The sequence below is a fragment of the Ascaphus truei genome, chromosome 1 (assembly GCF_040206685.1).
Source record: "Ascaphus truei isolate aAscTru1 chromosome 1, aAscTru1.hap1, whole genome shotgun sequence".
In the NCBI taxonomy this organism is placed as follows: domain Eukaryota; kingdom Metazoa; phylum Chordata; class Amphibia; order Anura; family Ascaphidae; genus Ascaphus; species Ascaphus truei.
In genome coordinates, this window is record NC_134483.1 from 506,040,150 (window position 1) to 506,059,841 (window position 19,692).

At 41.8% G+C, this 19,692-nt stretch overlaps 1 protein-coding gene across 4 annotated transcripts in view; it reads right to left on the minus strand.

Annotated features, from left to right (window-relative positions):
• AFAP1 (actin filament associated protein 1) overlaps positions 1 to 19,692 on the minus strand; it is a 173,855-nt gene that overhangs the window by 10,704 nt on the left and 143,459 nt on the right. For all 4 annotated transcript variants that reach the window (XM_075569859.1, XM_075569833.1, XM_075569851.1 and 1 more), the window contains 2 exons: positions 7,194 to 7,308; positions 3,557 to 3,721 (listed from right to left, as the gene is read on the minus strand). In XM_075569859.1, coding sequence (XP_075425974.1) covers positions 3,557 to 3,721; positions 7,194 to 7,308 — 280 coding nt within the window. The remainder of the gene's footprint in view (positions 1 to 3,556; positions 3,722 to 7,193; positions 7,309 to 19,692) is intronic.

A 19,692-nucleotide genomic window follows, 5' to 3' on the forward strand; every position in this document is an offset into this window, starting at 1 on the left:
CTAGTGCAGGGGTGTGCAAACACCTCACCCCTGCCCCCCCCCCCCCCCGCTTGGCCCCGGCATGAAATGACGCGTGGGGTCATGTGATGTCACGTTGCCATGGTAACATGACGTCACGTGACCCCACGGCGTCATTTGCCGCTGGGTTAACATGATGATGCGTCACTAGAAGGGAAGCTAAGTGTGTTACAGAGGCCTCGTGCGGTCCCCCGGCATTTCATTTATATGCCTTGGGGGAGAGCGCGGGACCTCTAACTGCCGCGCCACCCCAGTTTGCGCACCCCTCGTCTAGTGCAAACTCATGCTAATAAAAATTGTAGCATCCTGTCAAGGTGCAAGTACTTCCAATTTTATACATAACCATCTAACAGCCTTTTAACAAAGTGTGAGTGCATTCATTGTACTACAAAGTAGTGCAAAGAAAAATATAAAATTACATCATTAGGAACCAAATAGGCATTCATTTAAGGATTTCATTTGCAATTGAAATACTATAACAACATTAAAATCTTGCCCGTTGTTAAAAATATTTTGATTGTCTTGATACTATCTTTAAACTGTTCAGTCACCTTCACTAAAGCGTGTTCCTCTACACAAACATACTTACATTTAAAGCGTCTATACAAAGACCCGTCAGGTCTCCAGGTTCATTTGTGCATTGTCTGCTGCTGATTAAACTCAAGGGAATAAACAGGACGTGCATCATTTGTGCAATTAATGTAATGCATGGATCAGCACCTGTATATATTTCTGTGTTGTCAGGTCCGCTGTCAGTGAAGGGGTTAAGAAGATACATTTCCAAATAACAATACAATTGAAGATCAATGAATAAAAACTAGCCAATCTATCCAAACTTGCAACAAAGTTTTGAGCCATACCTATATATTTTTTAATAATTATGCCAAGGATATCAGCTACAAATATTTAACTACCCAAGGAACTTCATTGCAAAAACAGAGAAAATACTGTCAAAATATACATAATGCCAATAGGCAAAATACAGTCATCAATATTTCTAAATGTTATCTATGTTTTAATACAGGGGGGGCCAACTGCAGTCCTCAAGGGCCACCAACAGGTCAGGTTTTATCCCTGCTTCAGCACAGGTGGCTCAATCAGTGGCTCAGGTCAAAGACAGGATGCAATAATTTTTATTAGCATCAATCAAAGACTCTGATTGAACCACCTGTGCTGAAGCAGAGATATCCTGAAAACCTGACCAGCTGGAGGCCCTTGAGGACTGGAATTGTCCACTCCTGTTCTAATGCTTTATACACGTTTAACTATATCTGTCAATGCGTTTCCCTTGATTTACCACAAGGTGTCAGTATTTCAGTTAGTACTGTGCTCATCAATTGAATAGAGAATGTCCCCAGTGCTAGACCTTGGAACCCATTCGATCTAGATTCACTAAATTGTGTTACCATTATTAACACACGTCCTGCAATAACCTATTCACTATAAAAAAAAATAAAAAAAAAAATAAAAGAATGTGGCGTTAACCATGTTTTAGTTCTGTTAAGGTTGGTGTTATATTTAACTCCGGGTATGAAAAACATGATGCACGCAAGCTGCTGTAACTAGGGTCCAAAATCATAACCATCCCAGATTCATTAAGTTGTGCTATGTCCAGTCCCTCCTAGCCAAAGTAGTTTCCACTTGTGTGGCCAAATACATATTCACATGTTGCATGAAAATATTTAAATGATGGTTTCTGTGTGGGTGTGGGTTGTACCATGGAAAGCCATTCATCATTTATTTATTTATAAAATGTTTTACCAGGAAGTAATACATTGAGAGTTACCTCTCGGTTTCATGTATGTCCTGGGCACAGAGTTATCCTCTGAACATTCTGAGCGTTTACCTGGTATTAGTCACATATGGATATTTTATGATGTGACCATGCCAATAGTATGAAAAAATGTTATAGGGTATTTTTTCTCTAACATTGCAAATCTGTGTCTGATCCGGCTATTAAAACCATCACCAGGGGATCAATATCACATACCACAAACTTCAGTTTTGTCAGCATTTAGAAAATACATTTTTATTGAATGTATGTAATCATGAATAGGAGACAGGCACTCCCATATTATGTAGGGAAATATTTAATGTCTACTTTTTCGAGCCCCATTGGGCCCTTTCTCATGACGAAAACGGTTTTGGTCTTGAGAATGTCTTCCATTCATTATTACATTCCTGCACACTTTCTAGGTAGAAATAAGACCTAGCAGTGATCCACTGCATAATGTTATTATTCCAAGGGGAGATCAAAAGACCAAGACAACTACCAAAAGTAAGATGGGAGGATGAAATTAGGGCATTTGTTGGAGCGATGTGGAGAAGAGGGGCTTACAGCCGCAGTGACACAAAAATAGCTATTCAAAGCCCTACTCTAATTCTCAAAACTGACACTAATGAATCTAAACCGACGTGATATCATTCAAGACACAAAGTGAATGACATATAAATCAATAATATAAACTAAAATAAGAATAGATAATACAACCGTAAGCCAATATTATATTATAACACAATCTAACCGGATGCAACAGCATTCATCAGCACATCTGGTGCAGCACTCACAGTTTGCTCTCCATGGTAGGCAAATGGTATGTTAAAAAAGTTCCAAAAAGCGTGTGCTACACTAAAGGGACAAAGAATTCAAAAATATATTTTTCTCTTTGTCCCTTTAGTGTTCATTGTTTGTGTGTCCCTGTTTAGTCTGCCTGTAAATCTGTTCTGCACCACTGGGAAGCGCACAGGATTGGCACAGGCTGATGATAATGAATGAATATATATATATATATATATATATATATATATATATATATATATATATATACAGTATGTATGTTCATTCATCTAAATTATCGGCACAACACTAAGTTAGAGCAAAAGATTACTTTGTTGCATCCAATATGCACACAGGCCCGACGTTTCGGTCCCTAGGAGGACCTTGAAGAAAGTTCCCCTGGGGACCGAAAGTCAGGCCTGTGTGCATAAATATTGGATGCAATAAAGTAATCTTTTGCCCTAACTTAGTGTTGTGCCAGTAATTTAGATCACTAGTGATCTATTTTTGACTCTCTCTTAGTCCCTCTACCGTGCACCACGACAGCCTCCTGGAAAGGCACATTACCCCTGTAAGTGCAGCCATCCTGTGGATCTATATATAACTTTTTTTTTTTTTATGCAATTGGTATTTGGGTTAGTTAATATTTTTATAAGAGGAACAAATAGCAGATCCAAAAGGAGTTATTAGACAGATTATGAAAGTTATGTATCAAAGTCTTCCAAGCTGCAAAACTGGGGCAAAGATAAAGCAATCCAATTTTCCCCTCCGTTTTGCAGCCAGTATGCATTAATAGAGAGCCCCCACGGTGTTCATTGTTATGTATTAGCAGTGCATATACCCTGGTGGGAGTTAACACACAACATTAAACATAATGTACAATAGTATTTATTTATTGAAAGCCTGCCCCAGTTTCCCTCCGGGCCACTAAGTCATTAACCTCTGAGCTCTAACCATATGTGCTGATACGACTTCACCTACCACTATTGGCTTCAATGGCAGCTCGTATATCTCTTTTCTCCTTTCGTAGCTGAGCCAATCGGTTTCGAAGAGCTTCCTTTCTTCTCAGCAACTCTTCCTCTTTCATTTGTAGTCTCTTCGCATCTGCTTCAACTCGGTTCTTCCCATATTTGTACTGCTCAGCATCTGGATGCACGGGGAGAAATTGGATTCAAATATTTAGTATGTGGTGAATGAGCCTGATCTGAGACCTCATGAAATAGTTTGTTGACAACAGTTGACTTGCGATCGATTGCATCAACACTCATTCATAAACGCAAAGCTGGGTCAAAAGTCTTGCACCCTATTGATCATAGAATAGCATCATATAAGGCAGGAGCGTGCAAACTTTTTTTGCTGTGCCCCCTCTGCCTCTTCTGCTCCGGTGGTGTGCCCTCCCCCCCCCTTACCTCACGTGGCATCACGACTTCATTTGACGCGTGTAACGTCACGTCACATGCCCACGCGGCGTTGCCATGGACACGCGTCCTGACGCCGGCACAGACAAGGTAAGTTTAGAGTTGTAGGGGCCTCACGCGATCCCCTTGGGGGAAGAGCGTGGGGCCCCTGCAATGCCACACCCCCCAGAAAAATCTTGCGCTCCTCACTTTGCGCATGGCTGATATAAGGTACAATGTGACTTTTTGATTTGCTTTTACTCTACACTTTGATACATAACCTCCAATACATGTCACTCATCCCATTAACTTTATCATTGTAGTGTTTCCTCTTTTCTCTATTTAGTGGAGGAAATACAAAGGAGACAGTATAAAAAATTGGTAGTGTAGATATACCTGGTGAAAGGTTCTGTTTTAATGTGGTTTCAGACTTCAAATATTTTTGGCCAACGATTGAACTAAATAACCCATGATTGTGAAAAGAACATATAGAAATTAATCAAATCATTTGTCATATTGGGTATGCATTGGGGCATCTTTGTTTACTGTTGTACAACCTCCTATGAACCAGATTTACTAAAGAGTGGTAAGCATTAAAGGAGCATATAAAGAGAGTAGATATAGGCGGACAGCCTTTCGCGCAGCCGAAGGGCAGCTAAAGGGTGTGAGCCGTTTGCAGCCATTCGCTGATGTTTGATGATGTTAAAGTGATGTTAAAGCTGCTCTATTTCAATCTGAAACTCACAAGCCCTTTATCCCCTGTACCCAATTTTCAAACTCTATCTGTCCATGAAATATCTGTGAATTGACTGTATAACCCTGTTCTTTTAATGTAACCATGTATTTTTTATAACGCTGTGCCCAGGACATTCTTGAAAACGATAGGTAACTCTCAATGTATTACTTCCTGGTAAAACATTTTTATAAATAAATTAATATAAAAAAATATATATTCAGACGGTTCAAAGCAGCCAATATAACAAAAGTGTCCGATCTCCTAATCAAAGGACAGCCTATGAAATTCTCCGAAGCTCAGGAAAAATATGCCCCCGGAGGTCTCCCCTTATTCGCTTTCCTCCAGATCAGACACTTCTTAACAACGATCTCCCACAACTCCAAGTTTGAAAACCCCTTTAACTTTGAAAAGATATGTGCAGTAGGAGCATATCGGAAGGGTCTGATCTCTGAGATTTATATGGGACTAGCACGCTCCCTGATACCCGTCAACCATACACTGGCGACACACTTTATTCGAGCTCGGCTAGTCCCACGAATTCGGGTATACTCGGGTGTATTGAGGTTTGTGACTGTTTTCTGCCCGAGTGCATTGCGTTATTTTCCAGGCAGGTATGGAAGCATTTTATTCCCGCTGGCTGCAATACTGCACAGTATATATATATATATATACTGCATTACAATTCATGAATTTATGCCATCTGGTAGACACGCGAAGCATTGCAGCCTATTAAATCCTAATCATTATCATTTAACAGATCAGCCGCCCGTCAGCCAGGCATGAACCATGGCTGGGAAGGCAAACGCAACGGGGCTTGTCAGAGGTGAGGAGCGGCGCATTCCAGGTATCTGCCAGGTACATACTGGGTATTTGCTCGAATAAAGTGTGTCGCAGCAGTAGCTATATGCTTAGGTGGACTGCAGACCTCAATATAGAAATATATAGAGAAGACTGGGAGGATATCTGGGATGCCGCAACCAAAACCTCAATTTGTACCACCATCAAGGAAAACATCTATAAAATTTTATTCCACTGGTACCTCACCCCGAGTAGGCTGAGCCAGGCATTCTCTGGCCTGTCAGACCTCTGTTGGAGGGGATGCGGCCAGCAGGGAGGGAGACCTGGTACAAATACTGTGAACCTGTCCCATGTTGGGCCCTTTTTGGGATATGATCCGAGTCATGGTGGAGGAGATAAGTGAAGTGGAGGTCCCACTGGACCTGGTGTCGATTCTGCTGGATAAGCCTATAGAAAGCCTCCCCCTCAGACCAAAAAATTAACATCCTTCATACTAACGGCAGCCCGCACTCAATAGGGGCAAAATGGAAAAAAACTAGACCACCCAACAGGGAGATGGTCCTCACCAGAATCAGGGAAGTCCGTTTGATGGAACTCCTATCAGCTCGATTAAAACAACAACTAGACAAATTCAACAAAACCTGGGAAGCTTGGCCATATGACTAAACCCCCATAGATTACTCAGAATCTGTTCTAGGGCTCGGTGGGCTTCGGGCCCTGGCCGGGGTTGTGGGGGGGGGGGGGCGCCCGCCCCCCTTCCTTTCTTATGTCACTCCATCCCCTCTCCTCCCCCCACATCCCTCTCCCCCTCTCTCGCGCCCCTCTTTCTTCCTCTCTTCCTTTTAACTATCCTCACTCCACTTGAAAAAGAGGGAAGGGTGCACATCCATAGACACCCCCCCTCCGGACTGAGGGGCGGACTTGATACTCTTCGATCCTAACAGGTTGTGCGGAAGCTCTTTCATTGTCAATTTGTTCAAAAAATACCCAATGACTTCTGTACCAGCTTGTTGTGACATGATATGCTGTACCCTAGCCTCTGAAAAACTCAATAAAATGTTTTTGAAAAAAATAAATAAATATATATATATATGGGATTCAAGCAGGGGAACCCAATTCATTTCAGCTCTGGGGACTCCCTTCTTTCCGGAGATACTTACCTCCGTAGGGGGTGCCGGTACCTCTGCAGTTTTCAGCTTCCTCGTCACATGGACCAATAGGAAGCTGAAATTGATGACATCACGGCTTCCTATTGGCCCCCAGGGCACGGGAGCTTTGAAAAGCGGCCATATAGTCAACCCTGGAGTGGCTACTGGCACCCCCTACGGAGGTAAGAAGGGGGTCCCTGCAGATGAAAATAATGTGGTTCAGCTCCAGAGACCTCCTGCCCCGATCCAAGATTTAAAAAAAAAAAAAAAAAAAAAGGAATATATATATTTATTTTGACATCGTGACTCTCTACAAATTCTCAAAGTGGATCGAGACACATTCAACATCTTCAAGGCAATACTGAGGGCACAGCACTGTACGTCCAGTAGACAGCAACATACCGATTTGTTTTAAACTAATACATTTAAATTACTTAGGAGATAAGAAATATTTTGGCAGCCCTATACACATTGAACATAGAAATCATATTCGAAATAATGATATCTACGAAATCATACAGATTATAAGATATACTTACTTGAGGCTGTGCGTTTCACATTAACGGCAGTGTTTGGTTTCTTTTGTTGGTTGGTTGTAATTCTGGATTTTGATGTAATCCCATTAGCTGTTGCAGGAGGCTTCTTGTTCTTCAGCTGTTCAATACAGACATTGCAATAAACACTGTCATCTCTACAAGTCAATTATAGGTCAGTATTCTACTTTGATCTAAATTAACTAATTAAAAAGGATTTGCATTATTTTTTTAAAATGACAGATTTTACCATGCTTCATTTTACCAAACCAGTCAAGTGTTCAACAGCAAACGAAGGAGTAATGGTACTCTCATTAGAAGGCACATGTTACCTAGGTCACTGATGACACTGAATGAATGTACGTAAACAAGCAATGATTCTACCGCACACATCACTTGCAAAGTGGATGGAAATGTGGAATGAAAGTTAAACACTATGGCAGCTTGTATCAATTCCTAAAATTACTTTTTTTCGCACAGGTTTGAGGACTCCGTACTGTATGGGATATTTGACCCACATCATAGTTTGTAGCATGTTTTGAAAATATGTGGATATTGCTCCATTTCGGCATAGCAAATTGTTAAGTATTCAGATCATACAAACAGATGTTACAAAAGGTTCTTCCATGTTGTCCTGCGTGTCCCTGTTTCTGCTTGGCGTATGTATTACTTACGTTACACTATGCGGAGTGTGGCGTTGGGCTATAGAGTGTTTTTTAAACTATAAGGAATAATTCACATCTTACTTGTTGTGAGGATGAATATATGCACCGGAGGCAAAAGCAGATACCCAGAAATACAAAGAGGCGCCTTTACCTCACCATAAAGATCATCAAAATATGCCTCTACTTATTGTGCGTTCTGCCACATCATGTATACAAGTTTCATTGGGGATGTCAAAATATGGCCTTTGGTGAGAGACTGTCTTTTCTTTCAGCTCTGCCTGTGCTCTGCACTGTCTGATAACATATCTGCACTGCACTACACAATCATGTATTTAGCAGGTTACGTTACGATGTTACAATAATATATGTAAAATTCGAACTTGATGCTGAAGTGACTGCTCTGTTTAATTCCAAGGGAGTTGTTTAAAATGCTTTGTTCGGGGGAAACAGCGCATCTCCAAAATAAGAGACAGAGAAAAGCAAGATCGCGAAGTCCTTGCAACTCTATATAAAATAGGCTGGTGAGATGTGCACTTCCGTGTGAGTGCCGGCACCCAGGCACGCAAAGGTTAATTTTTCACTCCTCCGCTTTCAAACTAATACAGATGAGCTCCAAAGGTGCGCAGATTCCCCAAAACAAATCTTCAACTCAAGAACTGGGAACAGTTCTTTCTTCAAGCAGAACCTTACCACCAGTTTCGTTTAGACATCACTATTTTTTGAGCGCTTCCTTATTGTGTTGTGCTTAAAATGCTTGCCAGGTGCATACAGTTGGGGCAATTGCAGCACAAAAGATTTACAGCAGATTTATCAAAGAAAAATATGAAATTCCTTTCAATTGTATTCCTCTTCTTTGCTGCTCTTTTTTGCACCCATTTTGCCACCGATTTGCAACCGAGAGACATAAGTAAATAGATGCCAAAGTCCTCAATAAGAAGAGTTGGTATTGCTTAGTGAAGGTGTTGAAGAACTGACAGGTCTTCCTGTACCAGAGATAAAACCCCAATTCACACCGATCTAAAACCCAGTATCCAATAAGTCCCATGAGTACTTACTTTTATAAAGACTGTGGGGTCTATTGCCGAAATTCTCCCGGCTGCATAACTGGGGCAAAGTCTCCCGGCTGCATAACTGGGGCAAAGTCTCCCGGCTGCATAACTGGGGCAAAGTCTCCCGGCTGCATAACTGGGGCAAAGTCTGCGCTAAAGATTTCCACCAGATTTATCCAAGGAAAAACTCCCATTGCTTTCAATGGGATTCCTTTGCTATGATGAACACAGCTGTGTTTGGCATTGGCTTTGCCCTACGTTTGCAGCCGGAAGACTTTAATAAATAGACCCCATTATGGGGGATGGATTGCAGGGTAATAACGGGCAGGAGTTCTAACTGTAATGATTATATGTTCATGACCTGAACTGCTAAAGTTGTATTATTATTCTTGTCTGTGTTTGTATATTTGTGCTGTGAAGCTCATTGCACAGATTCAGTGTTATATAGAATAAAATAATAAGAATAACGTGTTTGCTAAACAAATATGGCTATAACCTTAATCAAATGGATGTGTTAGGAATGTGTAGAGCAGGGGTAGCCAACTCCAGATTTCAGGTACCATCAACAGATCAGGTTTTCAGGATATCCCTGCTTCAGCACAGGCGGTGCAGCCTTTGACCGAGCCACTGATTGAGCAGGGATATCCTGAAAACCTAATCTGTTGGGTGTCCCTTGAGGATTGGAGTTGCCTCCCGGATGGAGTCTACAGTATATAGAAATACATTTTACAATGACTTTATCTCGTTCAGTTTAACATTATTAAGATACAATCCACATGGTTAACATGAACAGGTAATCCAACAGGTAATTTACACAAAAACCTACGCACAATATGGGTTAATCCTTACATGGCCTTGAATTTAGGGAGCAAGAGAAACTGAATATGCTGAATCTGTTCAGTTGTTTGTGCATAAATGTATTTGCCATAACCCTCAACTGAGCATTTTATACAGGAAAAATCTAATTGAAGATATCCAGGGAGGATTACTTTTTGGCAGGGCCATCATGGAACTGGAATTCATCAGTTTAAGTTTGCGGTCCACTGCCTAGGTCACGTTAAATTGTAATTGGACCAGCTTTCCACATCACATGTGCAGCATAATACATTGCAGGCTATTCCACACCAGGAATCCTTTCCCACTCAGTGAGTATAACGTGGGTATAGCTCAGGCTGGGAAACCTCATACTGTGGATGTGGAGGTCCTAAGTTTGCTCTCCCCGTCACCTGCAGAGTCAAATGAAATACCCAGTATACAGCAGCGTCAAATATGGAGCCCTAAAATAATTATATATATATCATTCACCCAAACCAGGTCCGATGAAGGAAGGCTCCGCACTCCAGCGATAGTGGTAAAAAAAAAAAAGATCACCACCGTGATGAAGGTCTCCATGGTGACGGGAGTCAAATGGTGCAATTGGGTCACGTGACCTGACGTCACATGACCTGCATTAGAGGGAGGGGGGTGCAATTCAGGGGGAGAGCAGGTGGGGGGTGTGGGGTGGGTGGGGTGGGGGGAGCAGGAACATTGCGCACCCCTGCCTTAGCGCAGGGGTGCGCAAAGTTTTTGGTGTGCGCCCCCCTGCCTGGGAGCCCCAGTACTCGCGCTCCCTCGCTCACGGCGTCTGTTGACGCCACGCCGAAGACCCGGCTGGCAATAGGTAAGGGACATTACAGAGGCCTCACGGCTCCCCTGGCATTTCATTTAAATGCCTTGGGGAAGGGTGCGGGGGCCCTGTAACAGCCGCGCCCCCTAGTAAATCTTGCACGCCCCCCAGTTTGTGTACCGCTGCCTTAGCAGACCGAAGCGTTGGTTATTGTGTATGTTCAACACAAATCTGTTTTGATCACTATCGCTATAGTGCCCAGTCTTCTTCATCGGACCTGGTTTGGGTGAAGTATTTATATATATATATATATAGTTTTATGACGTGCACTTGTATATTAATTTTGTCTTTGAGGTGTGACATCTAATATATATATATATTATAACAGGAAAATCAGATAGAAATCATAAAGCTGAACACATATCAGATTTATTTAGGTCAATATATACAGCTTCTCAATCAATTGCTACTTGCAAATGAGAGAGATCTTAAAAAGGAAAAAGAGAGTAGATATTTGTGTTGGTTTATACGCTCAGTAATATCAAACTTACCCTATAGCAGTGAAAACAATAATCAATCATGTAAAATCTGAAAATTGCTACTACTGTACCTTCCTCCAAAAATATCTTTGTGTAGTACAGCAGCACAGTCATAAGCAATCTTTAGAACAGTTAAATTTTACAGATCTGCTTTGACAATGCAGAGACATTTAAACAGGCCAAATGTGTCTTGATTCTACAGCAGCATTAGGCCGCGCTTACATTGCGGCAACGTCGCCCGAAAACAAATGCATTGTCGCCGCCGCCGCGTGCGCTTATAGTAAGCGATTTTTTGAAGCCGGCAATATTTGATTTTTCAGGGGCTGTCGCCTCATGTGACAGCCCCTGAACCAATCAATGGCCTGGTTGCCCGCGCCGCTGCCGCAAAGCGAAATACAACTTTTGCTAGCGGCAATGGGTGACGTCACGCGTCGCCGTCGCGGGCACTATACACGCGGCCTTATGATTATAGGAAAGAATATTAAATCTTAGGTGCTATAACAGTGGAAAACAGGTTAACCACCTTGTTCTCTACTAAAAGTCCACATTTACAAAGCACACTACTTGCATTCATATTAACATTTTTTTTTTTTTAAAGAATAACCACCAAAAATCAATGTATAGATACATTTTGGTAGATCAGTAAATCAGATTTGCAAGTGTACTAGCATGCTGACAGTTCATACATGTGTACAGTATGTAGCATTATACGTGTAGGCTACTATGATACTAGATACTAAGAGGCTTATTCTAGTAGCTCCAAAATTGTTATTGCCAAACCGGGTGATTTGGCAGGTTCACAAGAAGCGGAATGAAATGTGAGAAAAAAAACCTATTCTCTATTGCAAATCACATTTTCTAAATCGTTTCTATAAGAAGTGACAAACCGCACGTTTCAACTTGCAAATCGGTGAGATTGTACTTGCCTTAGAGGCAGAGTGACCTGAAGGTAGAGCTAACTCCTGAGACTGAAATAGGGCATTTGGGTGATGGTGGACAAGTAGGACAACGACTTCCTAAGTTAATAGTATCTTCAGTTGTATATATGTCTCCCTCAAACCTCCCTCCAATTAAATTAGGGAGAGATGCCTGTGCTGAAAAGGTAAACATACCTGCGGTACCCTCAGAGATATGCCAATGTCTATACAAAGTATATATAAATGAGTCACACATCATAAAGATATATCCTTAAGGCCAATCAGTCTAAGTGCCCTTGTGATGAAGGGGATACTAGCATCAGACCCAACAGGATTAGAACCCACAACACTACCTTTCGGGGTAGCAGCTCTAGCACTGAACTAACCTAGATGTTGGGGAAACTCTGCTGTCACATATCTCTCACGGGTCATAGGTGGGATCATTTTTATGCACAAGGGACATAGCAACCAGAAAATGGAAATGGTCTACTATTAAATCCTACTTTCCCTCTTTTTTTAATTCTTATTTTCATACGTAAAGCATTTTAAAATGTTCTTTCCTAAGATAGCAATCGTTTGGTACTCCTGTTATAAATTTGTCCTGATTATGTGCCTAACATAATGGCCTCCTTTCAGTATAAACCAATCTTTCAGTCTGTGTACCTCAGCAGCTACAATATATATTTATAGTACTAAGGTAACATGACCTATTTGTCCAGTTTACAGCTCAAACCACTGAGAACAAATGATCGCAAACAGGAAAGTGTTGCAAATATCTTGCACTGCTGGTGAGGTGCGCTAAAACCTGCTATAGAAATCCCAGGATGCTCAGTATAATAAAACTCATTAAACAAGCCATCAAGAGTTGAATTTAAAAAAAAGTCACTGTTATCTAATACTACAGAACTGATTTATTAAGAAAAAAAACCCCATAAAAATGCACATGTTTTGCTGCTTTAAAGGAAGCTAGGGGGAAGGGGCTACAGGTGTGTGTTGTCGAGCTCAAAAGCATACTGTGACAACTGCATTTCTCAGCATCTGGGTTAGTTCAATGCTAGCGGTGCTGCCCTGAATAGCAGAAGTTGTGCGTTCTAATTCTGGTTGGTCTGACACTGGCACACCATTCGTCACGGGGGCCATTACTGATTGGTCTTAAGCAAATATTTTAGGATGTGTGATTCCTTTAAATATGCAATCGCAAACAAATGAACCTGTCAAAGAGGCAGGAACAAAAAGGCCCCAATGGCATGCACTCTACACGCTTAGTTGACTATTAAGGCAGACGAGATACTAGGAATGGTTCCCCAAACAATGGAGGTGGATCAGTAGATAATATATATCTGGATAATCCAGGTGACAATATATATCCGGAGAGTTAAAAGTTGACACCTATGTACAGTATTGTTAAATGGTTTTAATTTAAAATAATCTCTTTAATAAATATATAATTAAAACAATGCGGTAGTCAGCGTTGTGTGTCAAATTTGAAAAGACCCAATGGTTAGGCACATATTGCGTGTTATCACAGTGGCGACCACTCTCAACTACATCAGGTTGTACCTGTATAATTGTATGCGAATCTCCAGTATGTATATATAGCAATGGCAATGCTTTTATAGATACAGTATATAGCAAAAATATTTTAGCAAAGTTATTTACAATACCGCAGTATCATCAGAAAAGACCATAGCATATACTTGATCCATCCAGTGTGTGATTTGGACAGCATCAGCCATTCCTATATAGCGTAAGAAAAAAACAGTATTTAAACATCTACTGTGTCAGCGAAAAAAGAGCAGGAGTGGCCCTTGATAGTGAAAAAATATCCCTCAATCCAATAGAATTGGCTACTAATCTGCCATGCCTAACATGTAAATCCTGGTATCAGTGCAGGCAGTGTTAGGCCCAATCTGGGTTTTCCCCTGATGTAAGCAGCTCCCTTGAGTGACAGGGAGAGGTGGGCCTAGGGTCTGTGTTCTGCCCAATCAGGCGCTCAGACCTGGGACCCTCCCCCAGGGTACTTAAGGGGCTGCACTACCAAACTGAGTTAGTGTTCCCTCCCCTGAGAGAGACTGTCCCACGGAAGAGTGTGCGCAGGGCTTTGGTCACTTTCCATCCCCTCCCTTAGGGAAGTGGGAGTGAGGACTATACATCCTGCTCTATCGGGGAGTAGGGGAAGAGTTAGGACTGACCCTTGGGGTCCATGCCTGGGGGTTGAGTCCAGGGTCCATCTGAAGGCTGTAGGCCAAGTGTATGCAGTGTATGCTGACTGTATGCTGTAAGAATAAAGTTGTTCCAGTTATAAAATATACTCCTGTATAATGAAAGTGATTAAAGAGGCGCTAACACCCTTAAGTGCTTACTAGTGCAATAAACTGTGATAATTATAATACAATAACAAGTGAATAATCAAGTGATATAAAACAATAAAGGTGTCACCACCCTGCTTCTACCCTCCGGTGGGGTTGTCTTCACTCTTCCCCAGAAATGTAGATAGTTTTCTCACGATCCAGGGGGAGCATGGGGAGTATAAACACACAAAAACAATAATCTAAGTGTAGATGTAACCAATATTAAAGTCCCTAGTGAATCTTGGCCCCTATGAGCAGCCTATTCACAAGAAGGTAGTAGTTTTCAAGCAGAGGTGACGAAGGGCTGGCCGTGGATTTCAGGAAATGTAGAGTTGCCCCTTCACACTGCGGGATTGAGACCTCAGCAAGAGAGAAATGAATGCACATAGCACAGATCATATGATCCCAACAATTTATAAAACTCTAAAAAGTGCACACTTACAGTGTTGCAAATATAAAACAGCGTGTAAGCTATAATTAGCTTTAAATGACCACTGGGAGACAAGCACCGCATCGAACCGGACGGGAACTCCGGCTGGACCCCTCGTTGGTATGCTGGAGACACTGGAGGCTCTGCTCCGTCGCCGATTCCCGGATGTTGACGTCACTTCTGGTTTCTCTGCTGCGGTGTAGGCTGGGATTCCTCTCTCCACAGTCGCGTCACAAATGGGCGGTACCACTCTACGCGATTTCGCCAACCAATGATTCGGCTTCCTCAGGTTTTAAATTTGCAACACTGTAAGTGTGCACTTTTTAGAGTTTTATTAATTGTTGGAATCATATGATCTGTGCTATGTGCGTTCATTTCTCTCTTGCTGAGGTCTCAATCCCCCAGTGAAGGGGCAACTCTACATTTCCTGAAATCCACGGCCAGCCCTTAGTCACCTCTGCTTGAAAACTACTACCTTCTTGTGAGTAGGCTGCTCATAGGGGCCAAGATTCACTATGGACTTTAATATTGGTTACATCTACACTTAGATTGTTGTTTTTGTGTGTTTATACTCCCCATGCTCCCGTGGATCGTGAGAAAAATAAAATATACTCCTGCCTGAGTCTGTAATATATCATGGGGGTATCAGAGGGTTCACCTGCAGGGATTGCCTCCGGCACTCCTGGAGCCTGCAAGAGATGGAGGCGCTGAACCACAGAGAGAAGAACTAAACATCACCCCAAAAGCCAGTCCTCTCTTCCCCATACCACCGGCGGAAAGCTCAGCCTCCTATGAACCAGCAGGTACCCAGCACTACACTCCTGGTAACAGAGGAATCTCCAAGAGGATGGGGGAAAACCCGTTACAGTTGTTTAGAACAGATTATCTATAAATGTGCACCCTTTTAAAAGCTATTTTCTGACAAATTGTATAGTTGATTGCACAACATGTTTGAGTACCTCAGTGTGCGGACCCACAACTTCCAACTGTCTCTAACGTATATAACCCTACAATACAGGTAGGTAAGGGTGGGAAAGTACAGTGGAAAAAATGCGTTAAAAAAATCTGCACTTAAGCTGATCTTACCCTGGTCCGACACTGGGATGTGATCTATCAGCTGGAGATCATGGTAAACACAGCTCCTGCTGTAGTCTCGCTCCTTGCTGTGAACAAATGACCGGATTGCTGCTCTCACTGTTGGAGTGTCTGTCGCATAGTGCGTGATGTCATGAATGACGCCTACCCTTGACCCACGTTTCGATTTCTCTTTGTCAAAAGGGGTGTGCTTTGTATATACATTAGCATATCTCCAAGGGTACCTTAGGTATGCTCGCCTCCTCCTCCTCCCCCCTCCTATTTCAGGCCTCGGAGGGAAATTGCAATTCCTATCTCGTCTGCTTTGAGGTGGTGAGAATAAAATTAACTTTTTGGCGCTACTAGAATACAGCGAGATTGCCCCCAAAAAATTATTTTTGGTTATTCCACCTGGATTTGCACAGTCGGAATGAAAACGCTTATAAAAAAGCCTTTTTCGCACGTTTGGACATGTGAAAAGGACACGTAAATCCGCTTGTAAGGTGCACTTTAGAAGCGATGTGTCTCAATTTGGAGCTACTGTACAAGAATAGGCCCCCATGGTTCGGTCATTCTTTTAGAACAGCAATGGCTACATTTCAGCTGAATTTAGATTTTAAAACTGAGAAGGTAAAAAAAAAAACAGCATTGATGCCGTACAAAGGAAAGCTTTTGAAGTGATAATAATTACACTTGTAATCTCAGCCAGTAAGAATCACCACACTGGAATTTTACATCCTGTCTCTGCAAGTACAGAGAAGGGAAAAGAGCCAAATCACCCGGAGGATAAAGCCATTTGTCAAAGGAAAACAAATGCCTTCTTCACTACCTGAACTTCCAGACATTGGATATATCCAGGTCCTTTCTATAATCCGGATTACTAATTTCTAGTTTGCTTGGCAATCAAGTCATAAAAATTCAGCTATTTAACAAGTCTATACGCAGGTCACCAATCACCCATTATAAACATAGTAGGAATAGTAATGTATTTCATGGAGAATTGCATTCAGTTTGCTGCATAGCTGGTACAATGAGCTCTGCCACAAAGATCTTGCCATATAAACTTCGGCATCTGAAATGCAGAAAAGCAGAGTGGAATCTTGCCCAAATGAAACAAATACTGGTGTTTCCGACATCGGAGGTCAGTGTTGCAGCTACAAGGTAACTCCTTGTAACATGGGGTTCTCGACTGCAGTTCTCAAGACCGCCCAACAGGTCACGTTTTGAGGATATCCCAGCTGATTGAGCCACTTGTGCCGAATCTGGGATATCCTCAAAACTTGACCTGTTGGGGGGGGGGGGGGGGGGAGGGCTTGAGGACTGCAGTTGAGAACCCCTTCCTTATGACATTTCAGCATTATTATTCTCTTAATTTCATAATGAATCTTAAAGAAATATTATAATGTACACTACCACCTCCACAGGATCTTGAATTTTGCATATAGTCAGTCTTCTTTACCAAAATGAAGATACAAGAAGCTGTACACTGGCTATGTTTGGGAGCCCAGCTTGGAAGGCGTAAGCGAGTTGGCTTATGTGTTCGAATGCGGCCGTATCAACAAGCCTGCTGGCTAACCCCGTGTTCCTAATTCTATAAGGAATCGGGTAAACACTTTAAAAAAGTCTGGCTTGTTTTTGATAAAGACCACCATGCAAATCGGTGTACACCTACGTAAAGAAAGTCCAGCCTGCATGGAATTGTACATTTAATCTCAATAGGAATGAGTGACTGATTTACCATTACGTCTAGCAATCTTTTCAGGCTTTTCCCTAACTTGTTATATCTGGGTTGCTGGGCCTTCCAGCCTGAAAGTGTTAAGCAATGTGACTAAAATAAAAGTCACTTGGATAAAGCAGATGCAGTCGAGTGGGAGAAACATTTCCTGCACCCGGACTTGGTTGGTGTCATCAATTCAGATAGTTTTTTTTATGCATAGTAGATGTTTACTAACTGTTGGGATACAAAGTATTTGTTGGCAGAAAGTAAAATACTTAATTAGTCTATTGGGAAGTGGATGTAGAGCAATTTATCCCACACAGTGCAAAGGATAGCCAAAATCAGCCACATGATTCATGTCGCCTGCTAGACACCGGTCAGCTTGTAAATGAAGAATAAACTGTAGATGTTATAAGTGCAGTCACAAGCAGGACCACATTTAATTAACAGCAGTGATCTGAATAATGAAACGAAATATTTGACAAAATAACTGACAGACGTATTTTTAGATTATTTTAGATAGTTTTCCTAACAATGTTTGTAAACATAATAAACTGTGAGTTTTACTGCCCTTATAAAAACATTCTCTCTCCCATGTCCTGTACCTTAGGTGTACCTTTTCTCACAAAGGAGGTGTGAATAAATCAGAATAATTTATCATTGAGGCGGCACAAACAGCATCAATCACACACTCATTCAGAGTTCCCGTTGTAAGCAAAAGCAATGGAACATTTTTAGACATTAAAACATGTGGTAAAATTATGAAGGGGGCTGTGTGTACAGGTTTTGCAAAGTACATCTAGATGCACAGATAACGTTTTATTTATTTTTTGCCTCCATCTGCCCCAAGTGTATTAAACTGCCCCAAATGTACATCAAAATGATTAGAAAACGAAATCAGACACAAGCTAAATCAGACACAAGCTAAATCAGACACAAGCTAAAATCAGACACAAGCTAAAATCAGACACAAGCTAAAATCAGACACAAGCTAAAATCAGAGACAAGCTAAATCAGACACAAGCTAAATCAGACACAAGCTAAATCAGACACAAGCTAAATCAGACACAAGCTAAATCAGACACAAGCTAAATCAGACACAAGCTAAATCAGACACAAGCTAAATCAGACACAAGCTAAATCAGACACAAGCTAAAATCAGACACAAGCTAAAATCAGACACAAGCTAAATCAAACACTGCACGTGGCCATGTGTTTCTATTTAATATTTTTAGACGCACACGTTTTTCTATGTTCTTTTTACATGTAAGATAGAAGTACTGATACAGCCACCAGTATTAGAACACTTACCTGGGAATTTTGGGAGATTCTGGGGCAGTCTCACAGTAAATGCCTCAACATTTCTGTGAGATTCTAAATGGCTCATTGCATTAACACAGCGGGGGGTCCCTGCAGTCTCATTCAAACTGAATGGGACTGCAGGGACCCCTGCTGTGTTAATCCGATGGGCCATTAAGAATCTCACAGAAATGTTGAGGCAATGTTGCAGCATTTACTGTGAGACTGCCCCATAACTCTCCTGGGCAAGAGTTCTAATACTCGTGGCTGCATCTGTAAAAGATACAAGTTGAGTTTCAAAGTTACTAAAATAAGAGCCTGTTCTCTTGATTTATCTATTTTTTCACTTGTAAAGATTTTTTATTTATTTTTTAAATCAATAAATGTACTGTATGCTGTACAGTATTGGAATTTGGGGTAATAGAGGAATAACTTGAATTGGGTTCAGCATATGACATTTCTGCTGTGAAACCAAGGACATGCAATAAGCTTAGGCTGCGCTTATAGTGCCCGGCGACGTCGCTCCAAAACAAATCCATTTACTCCGTCGCAAGCGCTTATAGTAAGCGCGACGGAGCGACCAAAAATTTTGAAGCCGGGTAAATTTGATTTCTTAGAGACAGTCGTCACATGTGACTGTCTCTAAACCAATCAGAGAGCACAGCCCGCCCCCTTCGTGACGTCACTGGCCTTGTCACCAGCAACATCGCATAAAACTAAAGTTTAACTTTCGCTAGTGGCGACGGCGACGGGTGATATCCTCGGTCGCGTCGCCGGCACTATAAGCGCGGCCTTACATAGCTGCAATACCAGAGAAAGGAAAATGCAAAACTCATTGCTTTTTTACATCATTTTAGA